Raw genomic sequence first — 26865 nt, forward strand, 5'->3', positions numbered from 1 at the left:
AGTTCAAGGCGAGCCTGGGCTACAGCAAGATCCCAACTTAAAAAACAAACTAGCAATATATTCAGAACCCCATCATTTTGGCCAATGCTTTTTTTTTTTTAAAGACAGGTCTCATTCTGTAGGCCAATTACCCTGTCTCAGCTGGGATTAAAGGAATGAGTTGCCATGTCCGGTTTTTTGTTTCTTGTAATTCCAATTATTAATATATTTTAATGTGCTTTAAGTATATAGCTCTATTCCTGAGTACCTTCAAACAGACTAAGAGTCCACAGGCAGATGGATGTGGTGGCTCATTCACTCAGGAAGCAAGGATAGAAGAATCACTATGAGTTCAAGGCCACCCTGAGACTATACAGTAATGTTGAGGTTAGCCCAGACTAGAGTGAGACACTACCTCAAAAAACCGGGGAAGGCAGCCGGGCGTGGTGGCGCACGCCTTTAATCCTAGCACTCGGGAGGCAGAGGTAGGAGGATCGCCGTGAGTTCGAGGCCACCCTGAGACTACATAGTGAATTCCAGGTCAGCCTGAGCCAGAGTAAGACCCTACCTCGAGGGAAAAAAAGAAAAAAAAGAAAAAAAAAAAACAAACAAAAAACCGGGGAAGGCAGGGAGGAAGCCCATGGGCAATGCCAACTACTGTACTTTTAATCTTCAAGTTAAAAAAAAAATTAGCAGTATTATCACTAATAGTGTAAACCTGTCTCATCCTGTACTATTTCAAATTCAAAATCAAGCACTGCACTATTCACTGGGAGCTTCCAAACTCACTGAAGTAACAGCACCTTCAGTAATGGACTCATGTAAATGTTAAACATTTAAATCCACTATGAAAACCAAAACAGATTCCACAAGTTATCAGAAATTACACACTTCTTCTATTACATACTTCTAAGTCGGGCATGGTAGCTCACGCCTTTAATTCCAGCACTCGGGAGGCAGAGGTAGGAGGATCACCTTGAGTTTGAGGCCACCCTAAGACTACATAGTGAATTTCAGGTCAGTCTGGGCCAGAGTGGAGACCCTACCTTGAACCCCCCCAAAACAAACAAACAAACCAAAAAAGACTTTTCTGTTATATATACTGGTGAAACAGATTCCAACTTGGAACATTAATGCTCTTTGAAATCTTAGCAGTCATTCAGGAGGAAATGTGCAGAAAATTTTAAGGCAAGTGTACTGAAAGCAAGGTAACTCAATGGCATACCTATAGCCATAGCAAGAATGAAGACAAAAAGCTGACCTGTTGCCTCGCTGAAGCATAAATTAATGTATCTGTGCTTTTCTCAAATTCAGTACTAAGTATTTCAGTGAGATTTCCTAATGTACTTTTTAGCTGTGTAGAAATTAATTCCAGTAGCAAGTTTTTAGTTCACATACAAGTTAAGGGATGCAGAAGGAAATGAGCTACTTTTCATACTGTACTATGTTGATGTCACAGTACTCCACTACCATTCCCTTCTTAATATCTCCTCTCACTAAATGTTCATTTGTTTCTCTTTACTTTTAATACTGTGATGAGTAATGTAAACAATTATAATTTTTTTCCTTTGAAGTAGGGTCTCACTTTAACCCAGGCTAACCTGAAATTCATTAAGTAGTTGTAGCGTATCCTCAAACTCACAACGATCTTCCTACCTGCCTCTGGAATTAAAAGCATGCACCACCATGCCTGGCCCTATAATTGTTTGTAAAACTAGTTTATTTCTACAATCCTCAGTGCAACAATAATCATCCTTGGAATCAAAAATATCTAATGACAGATTGATGATTATGAAGAAAACCACACAAACTTTAATAAAGACTGGCAGGAAGTCTGTGTTGGACAAAGGAGACTTAGAAGTGACAAACTTTCTACAACTTAATGTAGTGTTCAAGCAGTAGTTAGGTTTTAAATTAAGTTTGAAACTAAGATCCCTTACAGATCCCGATGAGAACAAAGAAGATATGATCTCAGTTAAAAAAAAAAAAAAAAAGATGTAATAAAAAGTGGGCATTGTGGCACACACTGCAAACTCAGCATTCAGGAGGTCGAGACAGGAGGATAACATGTTCAAAGGCAGCCTGGGCTATCTAGGGATCCTATTGCAAAAACAAGTATGGGAAGTCAGACATTACTACTAGTTGATAAACTTTACCAATGGTTTAATATACACCCTGCTTTTAAAAAAGGAAACCATATAAAAAGGCAGGTCCACATTCCTTCCAAGTGTTTTTTTCAGTACATGTGGAAAAAACACAAGGTACTCTATACTTCTTATAATACAACTTGTAATAAAAATATTCAGACAAACTCTCCATTAAGAAGAAACATGAGGCACATTTCCAGTGGCTGGTATCTTCTTCCGAACCAAAAGAAAAAAGGAGGGGTGCAACATGAATAGTGAAGTTGTCAAGTAACATTTTCTGTCTCAATAATTTTAATCATTATGGACCCTTCAGAAAATAAAGTCATGCTTAACTACGGCTATGAACAAAATACAAAACATCTGTAATTTTATTTGTAGATAAAGAATCTATAAATATCCACAGCAAGTCCATGAAGCACTTCCACTGCCCAAATGGATATTTCAATATTAAATATATACAAAATGTTTCTATTCAACAAAACCAAGATATTCACAAAACGCTGCAGAAAAACTCATGCAATTAATGAAGGTTGAAATTTATAAATTAAAAACAGTATTCTATACATAATGTACAGTTGTGCACTTACAAAGTAAATACTACGCTGCTTAAATTTTCACTGGAAAATGCAAGGCTGCAATCTTAGTAAATTCTGCACTAAACCATTAAGAATACGAACATTTTGGTATTTTTCTCAAAAGTTCTCCAAAGTAGTCATCTGAAGGAAAAAGTTCCATTCTTTTGCACCTGATAAGTGTTTAACCAAGAACCAATTTCCTAAGCCTCAGGCACAAACTGAGTAATTTTTAAAAGTATAAACACCTCTATCAGCTCAGCAAAATTCAAAAATTTCAATTTTACTCAAAATATTATGTATGACAAGCTTCACAATATATGCACTAACTTAAGAAAGTATGAAAAACGTATGCACATTTCTACTGCTGCTTTCAAATTTCAACAACATTTAAACTTCTTGAGAAACAATATACAGTAGCCATGAAAATATGGTTGGGGAGGATTTAACTAATGAATTTACTTAACAGAGTAATTCATTGCCTTGTAGTATTTGTTACTGTCAAATTTTCAAACAATTTCCTTTTAAACTGTGCAGTATTTGAGAACTTGTTTTATCAAAAAAAATCCAGTGATGCTTCAAACATTCACATCTAAGTGGAATCTTCACAGGTTGGTGATCTCCAACGTGACTGTAGATTTTTTATTATCGAGTTTGCCATATAGCCGAGTTTCTCATGTATTTCAAAGAGCTGGCTTCCCGAGTAACTGTAGAGGTCTTCTGAATCCAGCTGCAACGCAAGAGCACTGACCTGTGCCACGAGATTTTTAGGTAATGGGGTTGCTAAAGGAACAGGGTCCATCAAATCTGAGAGAAGAAAAAAAAAAATCAAATCCAAACCAGTTAAGAATTGAATTATATCTCCTATCAAGTTAAAAGATGTTAAAAGTAGCCCAGTTTTAAACATAGAAAGGACAGTAACAAACGTCAGGAAAATCACTCAAAACTCATTACTCTGTACATGTTGTTACTGGAACAAAATAGGCAGTCTAACTTTATTGGATCTTGATGGACTACTGTGATGACAACTAGAGAAACTATATACATTTAAACTCAAACATGTGCGTGTGTGTTATGTATGTATTTACTTATTTATTTTTGGAGGTTGGGTCTTGCTCTAGCTCAGTCTGACCTGGAATTCATTCTGTAGTCTCAGGGTGGCCATGAACTCAGGACAATCTTTTTACCTCTGCCTGCTGAGTGCTGGGAAGATATGGCTACATTGTAATTTTATCACACATTTAGCATCAAGGAAAAAAGACAACTTGAATAAGCTGTCTTAATGAATCACTGTCAAAATTAACTCAAAGCATAAGGAAAACTTTTTCTTAAGAAAGTTTGCCTTCAAAATGAAATCAATGCACTCTGTTAAACATACCTGAGGTCACTCTTTCTTCATCGGTCAACAGAGGTTTATTTTCTACTCCATTTACTGCCTTTTCAGAAATATCAAAAACTGGAATCTCTTCAAGTCCACGAGATTTCACCTTGATTATACATTCAAATCAGTAATAAGCAAACCCAAAACTTATGTTTAATAACAACAATAATAACACAAACATAAGATAAGAGCCTATTACATGAAATATCTGGTCAATAGTTTGTAATTAACTCAGTTCGTTCAGCTAATAAATAAACTAGTAATTACATAAAGATAGTATTATCTAAAGTGGATCAGAAATTTATAGTATTACATAATAGATACCCCAAGAAACAATGGTAGCTGAGGAAACAAGTTACACACATTCAGGGTTGTGGGGAAGCAAAATCTCAGCAGAAATCACTATGGTTAAGTAGTAAGTAGTTATCTTTAAATACATCTTCAGAGCACTGACAGAGCTCATGATAGAGCACTTGCCTAGCGTATACAACTGAACCCAGGGCCAAAACATTCACAGGGACACCCATGCTTTACATTGGTTAGGAAAATACTACTTTCAGAAAGTTACCATGACTCAACAACTTTTTGTTGTTGTTGTTTTTCAATGTAGGGTCTCACTCTAGCCCAGGCTGACCTGGACTTCACTATTTAGTCTCAGGGTGGCCTTAAACTGTCACAGTGATCCTCCTACCTCTGCCTCCCAAGTGCTGATGTTAAAGATGTGTGCCACCACACCCAGTTCAAATTTTATTCAATGAATATATCCAAAAAACATGAAAACACATGCCCATGCAAATATGTGAATATTCACAGCACTTCTTATAAGAGCAAAAGGAGAAAACCCCAATCTACGTCCATCACAGTTGAGGATAGCTAAAATTAAACATGGTCCATTCATACCTGGAATACTGCTGCTCAGCTTTTAGTTTGTTAATACCCTATTGTTAACATCCAGAGTATGCAAGTGTACAAAGAAAATGCCTATTATTGGTTGACTGCTTTGGGCTAGGGGATGGAAAAGAGTAGCAGCCAGTAATTTCAGGGCTTCTTCTTAAACATTTTTATTTCAAGTTTCATGATTAGATCATGAGGATGGGTGTTAAAAATCTGTGAATACACAGAAAGCTACTAACAACTGCATGGGTTAAATGTATGTGAATTGTATCCAAATAAACCTACTTACAAATATATGTACATCTATTTAAGCATCAAGTATATAAAGCTAAATATATAAAAATAAATATGTATATAAAATTTTCAGACATCTTCTTAGGGCCCATGAACACAACAAAATGAGTCAATAATTCAGTAACTCCACCCATCAAGATTAGAAAGTACTAGTATGGATTCTGCTTTTTTTTCCCCTCCCTTTAAGGCATGCACCACCATGCCCAGCTGGTTTCTGATTTTGACTTGCCGAACAGGTTGTTGAAAATTAGAAATATAATGTCAAAATACATGAAGGTTTTAGGAATACTAGTCATGGAAGCAAGCCCCAGTTGGTGGAAATGAAAGGCGAACAGAGTTCAACTGAAAGACTAAGCTTTTACCTGCTGCTCGTGGTACAGTCTGAGAGCCTTTTTTACATTGGACACTTTTGGAGAACGGATAGGAAGGGTTTTTATTTCAGATGCTGTAAGTGTACTCAAATCACCAATTGTTTTTATATTCTTGGCTCTGATAAGTTGTCCTAGACCTCTTGCCCTGAAAAGGTAAGAAGGACAAATAAATTACAGTTTTTCCGATGAGCTATTTTTAAAATTTCTCTATCAAAACTCAGGTCACAGTAAATTTACTTACATAGCCCACCTAGACCGCAGTGTGATGGGCACATATATGGTAAATTAAAAATTTCTATCTGGAACCGGGCGTGGTGGCACACGCCTTTAATCCCAGCACTCGGGAGGCAGAGGTAGGAGGATCACCGTGAGTTCAAGGCTACCCTGAACTCCTAGTGAATTCCAGGTCAGTCTGGGCCAGAGTGAGACCCTACCTCGAGAAAAAAAAAAAAAAAAAAAAATTCTATCTGGGATGTTTTACCAGACTCAATTATAAGCTGTGGCAACATAGTGACTATTTGGTGCCTTCTGCTTTGTACAAGAACTCTTAATTCACTGACTGATTTGAGGGCTTCTTGCCATTGAAAACAAGCAATAGATGCTGGTACCACTTCTTGCATTATGGCTTTCATGGATGGCTTGGGGACTGAACCTGGGCAGGCAAGTGACTTTAACTGCAGAGACTTATGTATATGTTTAGTACAAATTATTCCTTGGAGGAACTGAAGAAATGTACTAAAAGAAATTACCTGTCTCATAAACTTCCTTTAACAATACTCTGAAATGGTGATAAGAACAGTTGACAAGCAAGCATTAAATTTTTTAAACTTTCCTGAGACACAAAAACCAAGAAAGGACTCCCAAAGTTTACCTGTGTGCTTCTTGTATGTCACTTAACTTATTTAGCGGTGCAATTTTGGTGGTTTAATCTTTACAGACTTTAGTTTGTATGCATAAACAAGATAATGTAAACCAAAGGACTCAAGTAGCAGGCCGGTATTAGGCAGTTATCTCTTTAAGATAAATGCTGCAGGTGGTGTGGTGGCACAAGCCTTTAATCCTAGCACTTGGGAGGCAAAGGCAGGAGGATCGCAATGAGTCCAAGGCCACCCTGAGACTACAAAGTGAATTCCAGGTCAGCCTGGGCCAGAGTGAGACCCTACCTCTTAAAAAAAAAAAAAAAAAAAGTAGCGTGGCTCATATAATAATTAATGCTACTATCACCTTTGGTTAGAAAAGCTTCTCTTCAGTTGATAGTGACTACTGGGGATATTCAAACCTCATAAAGTACTGAGAATTGACAGTTGAAGGTTCAACACTTAATGAGGCATCTCTATCAAACCCTCCAGAGCTGAGAGACCATTCCAGAAGAAGTGGTAGAAAGAATGTAAGAGCCAAAGAAAGAAGGGTGCTTTGAAATGCACTGTATTCATGACCACACAGGAGCTGTCATTACCTATAACACCTGTATAATACAAGCCCTCCTCCCAAAATATAATGTTTAGAAGCACAGCTAGTTGGAAACAGGGGTTCAGTAGAGAGAAGCTAGGAGAGGAGGGAAAGGGGTTATGATTAGGGGACTTTGAATACATGTATGTATGAAGGTTATCAATAAAAAGTTAATAGAGGCAGGAATTTAGCTATGAGTTTCAGGCCATCCTATGTAGTGAATTCCAAGTCAGTTTGGGCTAGAGTGAGATCCTACCTCAAAAAAAGTGGTAGGGTGTGGTGGCAAACACTTTAAATAGCACTGGGGAAGCAGAGGTATGAGGATCATTGAGCATTTGAGACCAACCTAGGACTACGGAGTGAGTTCTAGGTCAGTCTAGGAAGAAGAAAGAAGCCAAAGGACTTATGTTTGGTTCCCAGGACCCACATAAGCCAGATACATGAGGTGGCACATGTGTCTGAAGTTCATCTGCAGTGATTAGAGGCCCTGGTGTGCCCATTCTCTTTTGTCTATATCTCTTGCAAGTAAACAAACAAACAAAAAACTGGGTGTGGTGGCACATCCCATTAATCCCAGCCACTCAGGAGGCAGAGGTAGGAGGATTGCCATCCTACATAGTGAATTCCAGGTAAGCCTGGACTAGCGTGAGACCCTATCTCAAAAAACAAAAAGAGAAAGAAAGAAAATGCTAGTGATGTGTATCAGCAGCTGTGGATTGCTTTGCTTGTGTAGCAGGTGTAAAGCCCTAAATTCAATTAGTGCTACATGCAGAAAAAAAAAAATCTCAATACTGTAAAACTGGTCATAAGGCCATTATTTGTTGAGTTTGGAGAGATGGCAGAGGTTAAGGTGCCTGCCTGCAAAGCCTAAGGACCGGGTTCAATTTCCCAGTACCCATGTAAAGCCAGGTGCACAAGGTGGCCCATTCTCTCTTATCTGCCTTTATATTATCTCATAAATGTTTTCTTCTTTTTTTCCTGAAAGCCCATGATTTGAGAGGTCATAAGATTTGGTCAGAGATACTTCTTGGAGTAGTCAGTGGTAATTGCAGAGAGACTTGTAACTCTGGTGAAGAGCAAGTGACCACTGAATGCTCAATCATACATCTTTATCACCCCCTCCAAGGCTCAGTAAAGACTGAAGAATGGACAAAAAGACTAGAGGAAGGTGGGAGACTGCTGTGTGTATCCTGAATTCAGTACTGCACACTCTTGAACTGAGAGCAGCTCTGCTTATTAGCACAAGATCTGTACAAGACTGGGCGAATCCATATCCTATCATGGAGCCCATCACTTCCTAAGGATTATACACAGTGGGTTGATGGGAAAGGAGTGACACTTTCTTCAGTGGTCTTAGTTTTGGTAAGGTATGCACACTTCTGGACAGAAACTCAATGAAACACTAATGAAAACTCATTAGGTAGCAACAGAAGGGGACTTAAAAGTACAAGGGGAAACTGGGCATGGTGGCACACACCTTTAATCCCAGCACTCGGGAGGCAGAAGTAGGAGGATCGCTGTGAGTTCGAGGCCACCCTGAGACTCCATAATGAATCGCAGGTCAGCCTGGGCTAGAGAGGGACCCTACCTCAGGAAAAAAAAAAAAAAAAAGTACAAGGGGAGCAAATTGGGAAGAAATCAGTGGAAGAGGAGAGGAAAATGGAAGAGGGTGTGAGTATGATTGAAATACATTATGTACATGCATAGAAGTATAATAGAACTATTATGACTAAAATATGCTAATAAAAGCATTATTATTATTATTTATCATTTGACAAGAGAGAATGGGCAAGAACTCAGGCAAACAAACTCCAGACACATGTGCCACTTGTGCATCTGGCTCATGTGGATCCTGAGGAATCCAACTTGGGTCCTTTGAACTTGCAGGCGAGCACCTTAACTGCTAAGCCATCTCTCCAGCCCACAAAAAACATTTAAAAAATCTTTAGTACATTGCACCTGAAATATGTACTGGCAAGAAGGTTACATAAGTACTTACCACATATTTGACGTAATCTGAGGTAAAATGATGTCCACTGGTGCTGCACAGTTCACCAAAGCTGGGTAAACACTTTCGGACGGGGACAGCAGGCATTCTTTGGTCATTTCTGTAATCTTAGAATAAGTTTAACAATCAGTATTGAGCAGAAGTTGCCTGAATAAACATGAAATATGAAGTTACATGAAAACTAAAGCACTTCTTACTAAACACTTCTTTGAGCTCTTAAATTTAGAGCTCCGTGATCCTGGGGACAGAAATCCTTTGGATGCAGTGGCATTATGCTAGACAGAAGGAGAGAAAAAGACACTCAGAACCCTAGACAACTATAATTTTACAATTTATTTTTACAGCTAATACTGCAGTCATCTTTTTCTTCTGATATCAGGAAACGTAAGGGAAGTAGGTAAGTAATCACTTGTTGGGTCATCACTGCCTCTTGGCACTTCTTCACATCAACTTTCCATGAAGTGCAGACACATACCCAACCCAAAGAAGACTGCTTCACGACCTTCAACGCATTCACATCCACTCTGTGTGCAAAGATACAATGTGTATTTTAAAGCCTATGGCTTACCTTAGATTGTACAGTAGGTGAGGTTTTAACACTTTTTATTATGGGAGAACTATTTGAAGAATGAGACCTAACAAGAGAGCAGCGCCTATCAATGTCATCTGCTAATCCTGCTTGGTATATTGGATCTGCAAATGAGACACGGCGAACCTGAAAACACAGGTCAGGTTTTCATTAAAAAGATGGTATCACAAATTTTCATTAGAAGTCGAATAGGGTTTACAAGCTTATTTTAGTAGCAGCTCACTTTCACATATTACTAATTATAGTACATTCAAATTACATCTTAAGCTAGCTCTGCACAATTTAGATTACAAAACAGGGACAATTGTAGAAACTTAAGGAAACTGTATGTAACAGCTATTAACTGTATTTTGTGGGAGGTTTGGTGGTACATGCCAGTAGTTTCAAGAATCAGGAGGCTGAGGCACAAGAATATGCAGTTTGAGGGTGGCACTGAGTTATATAAAATAAGGCATTATGACAAAAGACAAAACCCTGTATGGTTTTAGTAACCCATGAATTTTTATATAGAGTACAGAAAATAAGGTAGACATAAAAGGCAGTAATGATTGGCATTTAGTATTCTGTCCAACCATTTAAATATTTTATTTGGGGCTTGAGAGATATTTTAGTGGTTAAGACGCTTCCTTATGAAGCCTAAGGACTCGTGTTCAATTCCCTAGTACTCATGTAAGCCAGATACATGGTGTTGCATGAGTCTGAAGTTTATTTGTAGTGGCTGGAGGCCCTGGCATACCATTCACTCACTCTTTCTTTCAAGTAAATAAAAATAAATAAAACTTTATTTGGTGTGTCTGTGTTTCCTTGTGCACTTGCCATGGAGCACATGTAAAGGAGAGAGACAACTTGCAGGATCAGCCCTCACTTTTCACCTCCTTTAACGCAGGGCTTCACATTGCTCCCCACTGCTTTTGTTGGACTAGCAGGCCCCCGAACTCACAGCAATCCCCCCACTGCTTTTGTTGGGCTAGCAGGCCCCCGAACTCACAGCAATCCCCCCACTGCTTTTGTTGGGCTAGCAGGCCCCCGAACTCACAGCAATCCTCCTACCTCTGCCTCCCGAGTGCTGGGATTAAAGGTGTGCGCCACCATGCCCGGCTGAGACACAGTCTCTCTTGCTTGGAGCTCATCAATTAGGCTACACTGGCTAGTCAGTGAGGCCCCAGAGTCCTCCTTTGTCTTGACTCCCAGCACTGGGATTAGAAATGTGTGCACCACCACATGGGTATTGGGATTCAAACTCCTCATGTTTGTGAGCCTTGCCCAATAGCTATCTTTCCAACCTCAGTGCGACAATGCATAGGTCACACTTGAGCAGGGCCTAATGGCTAATGCATGCCTTTAATCCCAACACTTGAGAGATGGAGGTAAGAGGAACTCCAATTGTGAATTAGAGGCCAGCATGGACTACAAAGTGAGTTTCCAAATCAGCTTAGAATAGCATTAAACTCTGCTTCAAAAACAAGCAAGAAAAAAGTTCAGGACTAGACGTAGTGGTAACGGAGCTTGCTTGCAAAGCCTAAGGACGCAGGATCAATTCCCAAAACCCACATAAGCCAGATAACACAAGGTGGCACATGCATTTGGAGTTCAGTTGCAGTGGCTAGAAGCCCATGCCCATTCTCTCACTCAATCTTCCTCTTTCTCTCTCTCTCACACATACTAATAAGTAAGTAAAAGATCTGCTATTTTCTTTTAAAAAAAGAAGAAAGTTCAAACTTGAGAACTACACAACTGAGTTATATGAGGTGAAAGAAAATCCTGTTTTAAATGATTTTGTTTTGGGTCATAATCACAGCTATTCTCCACAGCATGGAGAACATCACTATTACATTAACCAGGGAACAATTTTTATCTTAACCTCCCTTGTGGTTAATTTGGCCTTCTCCTGATCCTGCTGCCTCTTCAGCAATTTTCTGCCAGCAAGAGCCATTGTTATCTTCTAAATGGATTAATCTCTGAATACTCAGGACAAGAATGTTCAATATATTTTTGAAAGTGAAAAGATTACAAAGAAAAGCCTTAAAAATGAGCCTACTGGCCAGCGGTGATGCCACTACCCAGAATCTCAGCAACTCAGGAGGCAAAGGCAGGACTGACCAGCCTAGACCACATAGTAAGGTTCCTACATCAAAAACGGAAAAAGGAACTGGAGAGATGGCTTAGCAGTTAAGGCACTTGCCTGCAAAGCCAAAGGACCTAAGTTCAATTATCCAGGACCCACATAAACCATATGCCCAAGGTGACATATGTGTCTGGAGTTTGCAGTGGCTAGAGACCCTGGTGCACCCAGTCTCTCTCTCTCTCTCAAATAAATAAATAATTTTAAGGGGGGGGGGCCTCAACATGGTTACGTATGCATTTAGCCCCAGCACTTGGGAGGCAGAGGTAGGAGGATCGCAGTGAGTTCAAGGCCACCATAAGACTACATAGCAGATTCTAGGTCAGCCTGGGGGTGGGGGTGCTTGTTGCAGCCAATCATCACTGTCATATACAAAAGCAGATCCAACTTCAAAATTAAAATGTAAAGTGTCAAATAAACATCTACTTTACTATAGAGGATCATTTTTTTTGTGTAAGCATGGGTTACTTCTTTTCATTCAGTCAATAAACTGCAAAACGAAGACCCACAAGCAAAAGCAGTACGGAATAGCTGAGCACAGGACATGAGGAATATTCTAAATGAGGGCCTGAGGTTGTACCTCAGTGGTAATGTACATCCCATGCATGTGCAACAGACTAGATTCCCAGATGATCAAAAGAAACAAAAAGATGGGATGGGGTAGCCAGCGTGATGACATGCACCTGAGTCATCCCAACACTGGAAGCAGAGGTAGAAAGTCTGTAATGCTGTCTCGAAACACTAAGGACTGATAGCTTAAGTATGTAATCCAAGCACTATGGGGCTGAGGCAGATTGCCACAAATTCCAGGCCAGTCTGTATTGAAATGAGACCCTGACTTAAAAAAAAAGAAAAAAGTTATAGCCCAGATTGACAAAGTCATAGTCTATGAATTTTTTTTTTCCAGCTAGGTAAGAGTTCATGTACAAACTTTAAGGGAAAAGTTATGTTCCAAAACATGAATGTAAGTGCTGAACTCATTTTGTCAATAGTAGTTAGTATTGCAAGGCTTGCTAAATCTATTTCCAGATAGTGTATTAAAAAGCATGAGGAGCAGAAGTCCTAAGTATCTTGGCAGTTGTGCTAAGTGAACAATGTGTACACCTGTATGAAGTTCTTTAGGGCTGGAAGATGGTCTACCTAAAAGTTCCAATCTCCTTCCTATTCTTTCCATAATCACCATAGCAAGACATCAAAAAATGCATTCATGTTTCACTATATGGACAACATTCCCACCAAGTATTAGACTCATTAACATTCAGAAACATTCCTCCTACCTTGTTAAGAGGGGACACGATCTCATCTTCTTGGGATCTTTTTAGTCCTCTCTTTAAAATGCTGATGGATGGAGAAGCCAATGGAGACCAGACACAGCGGGCCTGTATGCCACTGGGACTTTCATTTGCTGACACAAGTAAAGGATCGAGTTCTCGGGATTTTTCAGGAGATGCATTGTTTTCTGACATCAGTTCAGAGACAGTCCTTTCAGATGACAGAGTGTCTGGTAATTCCTCCACTGTCTCTGAAGTATGGTCAACTTCCCGCAAAATGTCATTTCTCACTAAGATTTTATTATCATTAAATTGTTCAGATTCAAGTTCAATGTTTGGTTTTGTTTTATAAGCACCAGCATTTCCATCTTCAGCACTCACTTTAAGTGTGTTGGGAACAATCAATCTCTCCATTTCAGCTTCTTTGGATCTAGAGGTGTTAGTAGTCTTGTCCATAACCTCCTCAACACTGACAGCCTTAGAATTCACCTGGCCTATCACTGTTTCTTTGTCAACCTCCATTTCAGCACTGGTTTCCTTTGATGAACCCACTTCAGATTCACTACCCCCCCCCTGGTGTACCCCACTAGGTATGTGCTCAGAAATCTCAGTGTGCGCATTTATTTTGACCGGTGTGCTATTACCAGGAAGACCAACACATGAATTAGCAGCTGTAACTTCAGTAATCTCTTCAACTGTGCCTAACTGGGGTTCATCACTTTTCTTTTCCTCTGTTGCCACTTCTTCAGAAATATCAACTTGGGCACCCTCTTTCTCAGAAAAGCCAGACTCGTCTATATTCAATTCCATGGCCTCTACTTCCTCTGGTTTTGGTTCTGCGAGTACTTGGCATGCATTTTCTTCACCAATGATGTTCTGTTCTCTTTTCAGGATAGCTTCTAGATTTTCTTTGGTGTATGTAGAATGTTCCTGTGAAATATCCTTGGAATCTCCTAAACACTGGTTCACAGCTTCATGTTCCTCACTGGAAGGCTTGTGGCCTTCAGGGGAGCCTTCACTAGAATGTGTAGCACAAGTTTTATCTTGCACAGCCACTATCTCAAGAGGAAGAGGTTTTGGTGTATTCTCTTTTGATTCGCTTTCTGGTATGATTAGCAAACCATTAGCATTATTCTCCTCTTTAAGATCCAAATGAAAATTCACACTGGGTTGTTCACCAGCAAACTTTGCTTCTGAATACTGATTAGCTTCACAAGTTCTGGACACAGTCCCAGGTGTTAGCTCATCTGTCTGTGTTTCAGAACTCTTTATGTCAGAATTTTCTGTGGTCTTTAATCCAGTGAATGACTTTTCCTGAGGTTGTGATTTTTGCCCACAGCAGTCACAACCTTTAGATTTCCTCACTCTCCTGCTTCTCTTGTGCTGGCATTCAAGTGTTTGGATACGTTTCTCAGAAAGCACAGGTGTGCCTGGTGTCCCTGTTTTTGAAGATTCTCTTGCACTGCTATCTGAATCACCCTTCTGAAGTCTCTTACATGCATTTCTAGTCCTTAGGTTTGATTCTGGCACAGGTGGACTTGTAAACGAAGACTCTACACTTTTGCTAGCCTTACTTTTTTCCTCAAACGTATTTGGCACATCAGTAACTTGCAGTGAAGCTGAAGACACGGCCGAATCCTGAAGGGGTTCAGAAATGCTTTCATGTTTTTCACTAGTCTGAGCGCTTATGTCTACATCAACTTCAGGAACTGCTGTACAATCCTGTGCCTGACTTTCAGTTTTTACACATTCCTCAACTACTTTTTCTTCTTGTTCTTCAATTTCAACACTGTCACTGCTTTTGTTTTTCCATTTTCCAGATCTTTTCTTTCTAGACATTTCTTCTTTTGCCTCCGAACTATCAGATTCTGAGTTTTCAATGCTGGAAAGCAATCCCTGAGATGCTCTTCTTGTTTGATAGCGTGTCCGGCTCCTTAAAGGTTTCTCAGACAACTTATCTATAATGTCCTGGCCACTATCTCCCTCAGAACCAATATTTTCAAGGTCTGGTTTTCTTCTACTTTGGTCAATTTCAGCACTAACACAGGTTTCACCTAATGTTTTCTCATGTAAATTATTTCCTTTCTCAGTTAAATTTTCCTGTATTGTTTGTCCAGAAATTAGTATTTGCTTAGGTAACTTGTCATCATTCACATGCATGGGACCCTTCTGTGGTGGTTTTTCTTCCTTCCGTCTCTCTTTTTTTTGCTGACTGTTTTCTTTATCTTGGCTATCAGTGGAAGACTCTACTAACTCTGAGCGCCGCCTTGAGGACCTTCTGAGGGTTTTTGGATTTGGAACTATTGAGACTTGACTGTCTTCATTTACTGTTTGATCTGTTGGTATGGCTACTGGGGGTGTGTTTTCTTTGGAGTCCAAATTTGTGACTATGTTTTTCTCTTCTGTAGTTTTATTTTCCATTACAGCATTTTCTATCGCTGGCTTGGGTTTTGTATCTTCATATTCTTCAGTAGAAAGATGGTCTTGACTATCTGGCACACCTTCTGTTTGGCTGGGCAAATCAGGTGAATTATTTTCTAAAGTTAGCATGCTTTCAACAGATTCCTGGGTATGTGCCTCCTGTTCAGACTGCACTGAAAGCTTAAATTTTTTATTCCCTGACTGTTCAGTTCTACTACATCTCCGGCTTGATCTCTTAATACCATTCACTAATTTTTCAGAACCGGATTTTGAGTGAGTTACTTCTCTTTTCCTTGTTTTTGGTGGAGTATCTGTTTTAGTTGTGTTTTCCTGGTTAGTTCTTACTGTAATAGTGGATGACATATCATTCAAAGGCGATGGGCTGAAAGGTCTATTTTCTGAACCATCAAACTTCTCCAAAGTAATAAAGGACTGCCTCCTACTTGTAGGCTGTGGAGGAGTTCCAGAAATAGTGGCATTAGAAACTGAGCTATTGGTGGTCACCAATGAACTTTCTGAACTTGATGCACACTCAGCTGACATTTTCTGGGATGACACCGATGTGTTTTTCTTGGCACTGTTACAACTGTTTGGTATTCCTGGGCTGGTTTCAACAGCAGAACTGCACTCATCTGGTAAAGAGCCCTTTTGAAAATGTCCGTCCACGCCACAGCTTCCCACGACATCACTCTCTGTTTGATCCTCCTTCATAAAAAGCACATACATATAGCACATTACACAAAGAACAACAAACCTGACTTTCAAGATAAACTTAAATATACAATTTTGGTAATTTAAGAGCTAATCATTAACTTTCAATACACCAAAAATATTCCAAAACTACTGGCAAATAACCACTAGCATGTTCTTAACTGTAAATGCTCAGGCCAAGAATGTGTGGCATCCATGTAATTCCAAAACTTGGTAGGCAGAGGTAGGAGGATCAGGAGTTCAAGGTCATACAGCTTGAGCTATATGGCTTTTCTGCATTCCTGTCTCTTGAGTTGTATATAATTTATTTTAAACATACACATAATTCTATTAATGTGTGACTAGAAGTTAGATTATATAATAAATATTAAAATTAACAAAAGTTAAGACTTATAAACAACATTCCAACAATTAAAAAGGTTTCACAATAGAAGGGTTATTTTACAAATATCAAAATGTGAAATTTGGCATTACCTTTATCACCGTCTTGGAAACGTCCCTTGGAGTTTCTGTTAATGAGGAACTTTCCCTAAAACAAAATAATTGTAAAAATTGTAAAAACTATTTTTAATCATTTACTAATTTTAAAACTAGCTATGAAAAGCTCCATACTTACATAGATTCATCCTGGCTAAACTGGGCAGAAAATAAAGTATCTTGTGAAACATCCAAGTTATTATACAAAGCAGGGATGTCATGCCTAAAAAAGTAAAATTTACACAACTTTACAACTTTAAAATTTAAATTTACAACTTTAAAAAACTCTAGTGATAGTGTTGGAGAGATGTCTTAGTGGTTTAGGCTCTTGCCTGCAAAGCCCAAAGACCCAGGTTCAATATCCCAGTACCGACATAAATCAGATGCACAAGGTGGCTCATATGTCTGGAGTTCGTCTAAAAGTGCCTACAGGCCCTAACCTTTCTCTCTACTTTTTTCTCAAATATATGAAAATAAATATATTTTAAAAAATTTAAAAATATTGCCGGGTATAGTAGTGCATGCCTTTAATCCCAGTACTTGTGAGGCAGAGGTAAGAGGACTGTCCTGAGTTTGAGACCACCTGGAAACTACATAATGAATTCCAGGTCAGCCTCTAGCGAAACTACCTCAAAAAACCAAAAATCTAGGCTGGGCATTGTGGCATACACCTTTAATCCCAGTACTTGGGAGGCAGAGGTAGGAGGATCACCTTGAGTACAAGACCATCCTGAGACAACATAGTGAATTTCAAGTCAGCCTGGACTAGAATGAGACCCTACCTTGAAAACCAAAAAACCTAGTGATAATCTTACAATTAAAAATTAAATTGAGGACTGGAGAGAGAATCCAGCACTTGAAGGTACTTGTTTGCAAAGTATGAAAGTCTGACAGCCAAGGACCAATCCCCTGTAACCATATGAAGCCAGATGCAATGTGGCACATGTGTCTGGAGTTTATTTGCAGTGTCAAGAAGCTCTGTTGTGCCTTGTCCATTTCTCTCCCCACCTCCAAAAAAAGAAGAATAAAAATATTTTTTAGGGGCTGGAGAGATGGCTTACTGGTTAACCCATGCAAAGCCTAAGGACCCAGGTTAAATTCCCTGTAACACACATAAGCCAGATACACATGAGTTTGGAGTTCATTTGCAGTGGCTAGAGGCCCTGATGCATGCACTTGCCATCTCATAATTGAGCTGGGACTAGTGGTATACACCTTTAATCTCAGCACTCAGGAGGCAGAGGTAGGAGGATCACTGAGTTCAAGCCAGCCTGGAACTACAGAGTGATATCCAGGTCAGCTTGGGCTAGAGTGAGACACTATCACAAGAAATAAAGAGAAGAAAAAAATTTAACTTTATTACTCTACTAAACAGTCTTTCATAAATGATATAAAATCAAGACCTAGATAGCTATTTCCCCTTCCAACTTAACCAGGTAAAAGGATTAAGTTTAAAAACATTTGGCTTATGTGATCTAGGCTTTGATATAGAAAAATATTTGGCATAGTATTAGATAGATTTAAGTATTACCACTTTTTTCTTCCAAGGTAAGATCACGCTGTAGCCCAGGTTTACCTGGAAATCACAGTGATCCCCCTACTTCAGCCTCCCAAGTACTGGGATTAAAGACGCACGCCACCATGACCAGCAAGATTTAACTATTATGAAATGTCATTATGTACAGTTCATCTTCTGCCACTAAAATTCAATATATAAACACTGAGTGCAGCTCAGCAGCTGAATGCTTGCCTACCATGTACAAGGTCATAGATTAGGTCCTGAACACTACAGAAACACAGTTTAGTAAACACATTCTTAGTACACGGCACGAAATCTAAGCATAAATACAAACCGTTTTGTTTTGAGTACTTCCTTCTGGTGTTCAGTTAGTATCCTTTCTTTTGCCACTTTCTCTTCTGTAGGTATAAACACAAAATCCGTGGAGTTTTCTTCTTCCAAAAGCTTATCACTCTTTACTTTGGGAGTTGAGTCTAGTTTTAGCTGTAGGTGTTAAAAAAGGTAATTGCACATTTGCGTTTCTAAATTATTTCCCAATATTTCTGTTTCCTGATAAGTCTCGTGAGTAGTTTTTCAATAAAGAATATGAAGTTTAGCTGGGCATGGTGGCAACTGCCTTTAATCCCAGCACTTGGGAAGCAGAGGTAGGAGGATCGCTGTGAGTTCAAGGCCACCCTGAGACTACATAGTGAATTCCAGGTCACCCTGGGCTAGAGCAAGATCCTACCTCAAAAAAACTATATTATAAAATAAATGTAAAAGAACAGGAAGTTTGCAGTTGGGAATGGTGGCCCATGCCCTTAAATCCAGCAACTAGACAAGAGGTAGGAGGATCACCCTGAGTTTGAATCTAGCCAGGGGACTATAGGTAAGATGCAAGTCACTGTGGGTTAGTGAAAGCCTACCTTAAAAAGAAAAAAAAGAAACAATAGGAAGTTTAAAATTCACACCATACAAGCTTTTGAAAAAACAGACAAACCAAAAAAAAAAAAACAAAACAAAACAAACAAAAAAAAAAAACCTAAAGTCTCACTATATATTTCTTTTTGGCCTCAAACTTCAGATTCTCCTGTCTCAGCCTGAGTAACTATAAGCAATGCTGGGAATTACCTTAAGCTTAAGTATTTTGCACATTTATTTCTCTGCACTAAGAAAGAAAGAATGGGCTGGAGAGATGGCATAGCAGTTAAAGCACTTGCCTACAAAGCCAAAGGACCCAGGTTCAACTCCCCAGGACCTAAGTAAGCCAGATGCACAAGGTGGCATGTCTGGAATTTGTTTGCAGCTGCTGCCCTGACATGTCCATCGTCTCCGTCTTCTTCTCAAATAAATAAATAAAATTATTTTTAAAAAAGGAAATGTCGGGGCTAGAGAGATGGCTCAGTGGATAAAATGCTTGCTACTCAAACCAAAGTACGAAGTTCAATACCCAGATCCCACATAAGAAGAAGAGCCCTGGGGGCTTCTGCAATACCAAAAAGGCTGAAGGCAAGATAGGGGGTGAAGGTGAAGATTTTCCAGAAGCTTGTAGTGAAAACAACAAAGAATAGCAGAGAAAGAATTGAGAAACTCTGCCTCAACTGAGCTGAAACTGGCCTTTGTGTGTCTATGTATAAGCTTACATAAGCGTGCACAGAACACACAAACCACGTGATTTTAAAAGATTTTTTTTAAAGGGGAGACTCTTCATCCATGGCTTCTAGATTTATATGCAATTCTAATAGTCCATCTAGAGCTCAACCATTACCCCATAATCCCTTTCCATAACTTTCTCTTCCAGTGAAGGGTTGTATAGTTTATCTGGGTGTGGAGGAGCATGCCTTTAACCCCAGCACTTGGGAGGCAGATGTACGAAGATTGCCATGAGTTCAAGGTCACCCTCAGACTAGTTAATTTCAGGTCAGCGTGAGCTAGAATGAGAACCCACCTCAAAAAAACAACAAAAGTTGTAGGTTTTAAGTTACAATATATTTCATTTTAAAAATTTTAATATTAAATATAATTTTGGAAACATACTTTGGCTGGTGTTTTCACATTTTCTTTTTTATCCTTTTTCTGTACCAAAAATGAATCTCTTTTTCCACTGGATTTTCTTTCCATGCCACTTATCTTGACATCTAACTGTGAATTTTCTGTCTGTTTTATTAAAAAATAAATATTTGGTTAAATAAAACTAAATTTTGCTTCTTTTGTTTCAGATTCTGAAGTACAATTGAATGAATACAGATCACATATTATATAAAATTCTTTTTGTCTATTCCAGTCTACTGAAAACAAAGTCACTGCTGAATATGCAATTCAAAAACTGTCTAGATTTTATAGTTTTTCTACATTTAATTTTATGAATTCTAGAAATAAAGCATGCTACAGACACATTACAAAATAAATTATAAAATAATAAAGACAATATGAAAAATAAATCTAAGAAAAAATAAACACTGTAGAACAAAGATTGATAAATTACACAGGATGAAAAATTTTAAAACACCAAGCTTGTATGTATAACCTCCTACTGCCATATACATGGGCTAGGTGTGCTAAGTGGTAGAGTGCTTATTTAGTTAGTATACTCTATCACTCTAATAGTGGAGTGCAAGACTAGATTACCAGCACCATAAAACACAACAAAATTTAGTAAATAAATAATCTTAGTTCTAAAAATAAACTTATAAATTACTGCATGAAATCTAAGCATAAATACAGAATTCAAGATTAAAAGCCAGAATGTGTATCTTTTAAATGGTACATTATAATGAATAAATCTTAGCAACTTACCCTGTTTTATGAGGTGAGAATTACTTTAGCCAATCCTAAACAACTAAATAAAGTCCTACTATATATATCATTTCAGCAAACAGAAAACCATTTCCTAAGGAAGCCACACTTCATGAGTATATGGTACCCATTCCTTGCCTCCTCTCAACACCTACACCTTGAGAGAGCAATCAAATATTATCAAAGTAAGTTTGGTCTGGTCTACATTGAGACCCTACCTCAAAAAATCAAAAACTAAAAAAAAAAATAAATGAATAAATAAAAATAAAAATAAATAAAAAATTGTTTGGTCATAAATCGTACCATTACAGCAGAAATGTTATTTCTGACTAAGAAACTTGATGCTTAAAACACAAACAAAAAAACGGCTAGAGAGATGGCTTAGCAGTTAAGGCACTTGCTTGCAAAGCCAAAGGACCCCAGTTCAATTCCACAGGTCCCTTATAAGCCAGATGTACAAGGTGGCACAGGTGCCTGGAATTCATTTGCCCATTCCCTCTCTCGCTCTCTCTCTCTATATATATATAAATAAAAATATATGAGAGAGAGAGATAGAGGGTGGAAGGAAGGAGGGGGGGAGAGAAAATAGCTGCACGTGGTGGCCCATACCTTTAATCCCAGCACTGGGGAGAAAGGGTAGGAGGACTACCATGAATTTAAGGCCAGCCTAGGATGCAGATGAGTTCCACATCAGCATGGGCTAGACTGAGACACTACCTTAAAAAAAAAAAAAAAAAAACTAAGAGATTGGAAAAATAAGGTCTAATGTACTTTGATGTTGACTAATAACTAGTATTTTGATTATGAAATTAATTTTTCATTGTTTATTCATATATTAAAAGTTACAATCTTTATTTAGCAAATAGTACATATAAAGGACCTGAATTTCAAACAAAAAATCTTGGGATGGATAGATAGATGGTTCAGCAATCAAAAGTACTTTCTTGGTTCAATTCCCCAGTACCCACAGAAAGGCAGATGTACAAAGTGCTGCATGCCCATGCACCTTGAGTTTGTAGCAGCAAGAGGACTCGGCACACCCATATCCTTACTCTCTTTCTCTCAATGCACTCAAACTAACATGAACCTTTTTGTTTTATTTTTTTCTTTATTTTTAATAAGAACATTTTTAAAGGAAAAGAAAATTACCAGTTAACTTTTGCCCTTAAGTTAAACATGGTGGCATACTCCTTTAAACCCAGCACTAGGGAGACAGAGGCAGGTAGGAGGATTGCTGTAAGCTCAAAGGCAGGCTAGGATTACAGAGTGTGTGCTAAGTCAGCTTGGACTAGAGAGAGAGCCTATCTTGAACAAAACAAAAAACCCTGTGCCCTTGATTTACTTCAAAACCACACAGGGGTGGGTGATAGTGCACACCTGTAATCCTTGCTTGGAGACTGGAACAAGAATAAGTTGCAGGCCAATATGGACAGCTTGGAGGCCTTGTCACAACTTAGAAACAGTGTGGGGGTATTGAGGGTATAGCATCAGTATAGGGAACCAATGCTCAGTTACAGCATGACAGGTATTTCTGGCCAGAGCACTGACATCATGCCATAGATTGCTTTCCTGTTCAGGTTTTACCTGTTGCTCACAACAAACTACTCACACATAACTCAAAAGTTAAGAAACCACCAACTTACTGTGTTGGAGTAGGGTCCACTGGATTCCTCCATCATTTCAACATCCTCCAAACCAGGCAATAGAAGCAAAACATTTTCTTTGGCTTGTCTTAGTACTGGTCTTTAAAAAGTATACAGACATATATACCTTCAGTTAGCAATGATAATGTCAGCACAGCACTTGACTATGATGAGACAGAGTCTCATGAATCCCAGGCTGACCTTGAACTTCAGATCCTCCCTCCTCCAGAGCTCCTGAATACTGGGAATGTAGACACCATGATTCCCACCCAGGGCATTGTGCATGTTAGGCAAGCACTGTGCAACAAATCTACAACTTTAACTGTAATTATAATTTTTAAGCAGCAAATAACATCTGGCTTAAATACTGTCTATATTTAACAGTTTGTGAAAATTTTCAAACAAGTGTTACATTAGTTATCCATGCATAACTGTAACAATCAATTTTCTGCTGGTTTCTTTTATTGTTATTTTTGCCTGCCGCCCCACCCCCGGGTGTGTGTGTGTATAGATGTGTATGCATGCACTTGTGTGGAGGCCAAATGCTGATGCTAGGTGTTCTACTCAATTGAGCCCTTTTAATTTTTTGAAACAAGTTCTCTCACTGAATTCAGGTTCAACTAGACAAGCTAGCCAGCCAGCCTCCTATGTCTGCTTCCCCAGCAATGGGATATAAGTGCATGCCACCACACACAGCACTTTATCAGGGTGCTGCAAGCTGAATTCAGGGCCTTGTGCTTGCAATAGAAACCACTTTGCCCACTGAGTCATCCCGACAGCTTTGTTAAGGCTATTTTAAAAAAAATTCTTTTTGCTATTTTGAGGTAGGTTTCACTCTAGCCCAAGCTGACCTGGACTTCACTATGTAATCTCAGAGTTACATCAAACTCATGGCAATCCTACCGCTGCCTCCGGAGTGCTGGGATTGAAGGTGTACACCACCACGCCCGGCATGTTAAGGGTAATTTTAAGTTGCACTTATTGGTTCGGAAAATAAAGCTAGCCTAAGGCCTACAGAGGCAAAACCATGTCTAATAATTACCATTTACTCCAATAAAGTAACTAAACCATCCTGTGCAGTTGTTCCCCACAAGAATTTTGTTAAAATAACCACCTAAACTACCTCAACAGAACAAGCAGTGGTAGTGATAAAAAGTTCTGGTTGGCTTACTTTAACTCCTCAGGATAAACCAGCGCTATCACTTTAGCAAATGTGGCATTCCAGAACACAGCACTCTGTTTTCGAATCTGTTTATTCTTGTGCAGGAATGTTATGCATAGTAATGGGGACAGTTCTTCAAGAAGTTCACTGTCATAAGCTCCAGTATAGCTGAATTGTAGACAAGCAATCATTTCTCCTAGTAATTTTTCTAACTAGGAAAAATGAAACACATAAAAGTATACTCAATACCAACTTTGCAGAACATGTTATACACACACACACCTCTTTATGAACTGACCAATTACTGGGTAAATTTTAAATATTGATGTTGCAACTTCATTTTGAGGTTGTTTTCTATTACAAAAAATATTTCTTATCATTTGCCAAAGAAATTAATAATTATTTATAGGAGATTTATTATTAAAAACTTAGGGCCAGCATGGCATGGTGGCACATGCCTTTAATCACAGCACTCAGGAGGCAAAGGTAGGAGGATTGCCAGGAGTTTGAGGCCACCCTGAGACTACATAGTGAATTCCAGGTCAGCCTGGACTAGAGTGAGACCAGACCCTACCTCAGAAAAAACAAACAAACAAAACAGGGCCAGGTTGGAGATGATTTAGTGGTCAAGGCACTTGCCTGTGATGCTCAAGGACCAAGGATCAACTCCCCAGAACCCACATGTGCCAGATGCACAAGGTGACACATGCAAACAAGTGGCGCGTGTGTCTTGATTCAAATGGCTAAGGCCCTGGCATGCCAATTCTCCATCTCTTGTAAAAAATAAAATACAATAAACGCACTACTCATCCAAGAGAGATTATACTTGAAATATATGGATTATGATTTTTCTGTATGCACATTTGTGTATGTCCATGCACACAGCAGAGACTGACAGGGAGAGCCTGGCATCTGAAGCCAAGCTGAATGCTTTCCTAGCAAGCAGCTTTAACTGCTAAGCCATCTTGCCAGCCTAAAATCATATGAATTTAAAGTAACATATTAAATTTTTAAATACCCTACTTTTACTGTGGCACTATCATTTAATATTAACAATGGAATATAACCATCCTTTCAAAAATCAAAATGTTTAAGGAAGATTAATTATACCTAGCATTTTTTTTTTTTCATCAAGAAAGTCTATTTTTGTGGACAATTGTCTATTTACCTTGTTATTCAGACAACTATACACCTTAGGAATTTCATTAGGCCTAGGAAGAAACACATGTTAAGAGAGTTACCATTTATATTTTATGATCTTAACACTGTACTACCTAGCAAGTAAAGCCTCAAAATAGATAACATAACTATAAAAATAAGTAGCTATAAGTAAAGTAACATAAACTATCCCAACACTTAAGAAAAATTTGCCTTATGTACAAAAACCTCCATCTTTATAAAGTGAATCATACAAAATATTTGGAATAGAAATGAGCATGGTAGCAAACACCTTTAATTGTAGTACTCAGGAAGCTAAGGTAAAAGGATCCTAGTGGCTTTAATGCGAACCTGGAGCTACACAGTAAGTTCCAAGTGAGCCTGGGTAAGACTCTCCTCGTATACTTGTAATGAGGTAATAAATTTTAAAAAAGCCAAGGTATTCAGTTCAGGGGTTTTGAGGATGTGCTCTGTACAATCTGTTCCTTAAATCCTTCTCCATGAATGTACTTTACAAATAATAGCTATTATGATTGAATAACACAAACAATTCAGAAGGGCAGAGCACTGCATTTGCCCAACATCTGGGTTCAAAGTGTAGTACCACCCAAAACACCACCAAAAAGGAATTCAGAGGAATCCTTTCAGAATGTATTTTCCCTTCCAGGTTCTAGGGCATTTTACTCTTTGCAAATAGAAAAGTTCATAAACACTAATTCAATCTTCTGGAGTACAATTCCAAAATTAAAGGAATATCCTTTAAAGCAACATTTTCACTTTATTAAGACTCTTGCTGTACAAAGTGGCCAATGCCAGCAATGCTTTATGTATAAGTGTTAAAACTGTGTTATTATAAAAAGAAAAAAAAAAGCTGTGTATTATGATGGAAAGAAACTAGAGAACCACTGGGGTCTAACAGAAATTGGGTAAAAACTTCAACTGCACAGTTACATGTTAAATAGGTCTTATATGCACAGTGCCTCAAGTTCCTGAAGTATGCTTGCTTTTTGATGGTGGCTTTTGGCTTTCTCTCTCTGCTTGGACCTATGAAAGCAAGCCAGCTTCTTCTGCCATGAGGGAACTTACCCTCTATCTTCAATAATTCTCTTCCTCCATAAAAGTGCCTGGTTTGGAGGTTCATTTCAGTGACCTGAAGCTGTCTGATACAGAATGTATACTTGCATATATAAGCAATTATAAAAAAATGCAAAGCTGAAAACTTCAAGGGGAATACACAAAATAAGACTTCCAAATTCTACCTCAAAATTCTGTATTACTTCAGTTGTTTTAAGCAAAGAATATTTTAGTATGTCCTTCATAATATGACAAAAAGACAACAAAATTATTATTACCTCTGTTTAAATAACATATATTTAATTACAAGTTAGTAAGCTGAAAGTACTTACTTTGGGTTTTCATACAATAATGCCAAGGGTCTTGAAAAAGTTGCAACTACTTTTCGTATCATGGAAGACAAAGAGATATGTCCAAATATATTGGAAAGCATGTTGATGATGGAGTTACCAACAGCAAGCAGTGCGTCAGAATGGTTTTCCTTGAAGCTCAGTGTGTGGAAAGAATGGATCACTCTCACAATAAGTTTAAATAAAGAAGCCAATTTCCCTAGGGGTTCCTTCTTCTTTTTGGACCAATCCGAAGACCTCTGGGGTGCTAAGACATAATTGATTAAAAACCTAAGAAACTTTGAAAATGTCACTGTTCACTTTTATATCTCATTTTAAAATGCTAAATATCAAGCTGGACGAGCTAGCACATGTCTTTAATCCCAGCACATGGGAGTGACAGGCAGGAGGATCGCTGTGAGTTAGAGGCCACCCTAAGAGTACATAGTGAATTCCAGGTCAGCCTGGGTTAGAGTGATAACCTATCTCAAAAAAACAAAACAAATAAATAAGACAACA

General features: G+C 38.6%; 1 protein-coding gene across 6 annotated transcripts in view; it reads right to left on the minus strand.

Annotated features, from left to right (window-relative positions):
• Positions 1–2115: 2115 nt before the first annotated feature.
• Positions 2116–26865, minus strand: part of Rif1 (replication timing regulatory factor 1) — an 86855-nt gene continuing 62105 nt past the window's right edge. For 2 of the 6 annotated variants that reach the window (XM_045146828.1, XM_045146827.1), the window contains exons 21-35: positions 26350–26614; positions 24954–24996; positions 23795–23997; positions 22624–22723; positions 20222–20341; positions 18540–18688; positions 16826–16909; positions 16684–16738; positions 13084–16203; positions 9664–9810; positions 9293–9370; positions 9087–9202; positions 5630–5783; positions 4077–4185; positions 2116–3505 (exon numbers count right to left, since the gene is read on the minus strand). In XM_045146828.1, the coding sequence (XP_045002763.1) occupies positions 3291–3505; positions 4077–4185; positions 5630–5783; positions 9087–9202; positions 9293–9370; positions 9664–9810; positions 13084–16203; positions 16684–16738; positions 16826–16909; positions 18540–18688; positions 20222–20341; positions 22624–22723; positions 23795–23997; positions 24954–24996; positions 26350–26614 (4958 nt within the window). In that variant the 3' untranslated portion in view covers positions 2116–3290. The remainder of the gene's footprint in view (positions 3506–4076; positions 4186–5629; positions 5784–9086; positions 9203–9292; positions 9371–9663; positions 9811–13083; positions 16204–16683; positions 16739–16825; positions 16910–18539; positions 18689–20221; positions 20342–22623; positions 22724–23794; positions 23998–24953; positions 24997–26349; positions 26615–26865) is intronic. The other 4 variants (XM_045146831.1, XM_045146830.1, XM_045146829.1 and 1 more) reach the window with 4 other exon arrangements.

Source organism: Jaculus jaculus, chromosome 4 (assembly GCF_020740685.1).
Source record: "Jaculus jaculus isolate mJacJac1 chromosome 4, mJacJac1.mat.Y.cur, whole genome shotgun sequence".
Taxonomy (NCBI): Eukaryota; Metazoa; Chordata; class Mammalia; order Rodentia; family Dipodidae; genus Jaculus; species Jaculus jaculus.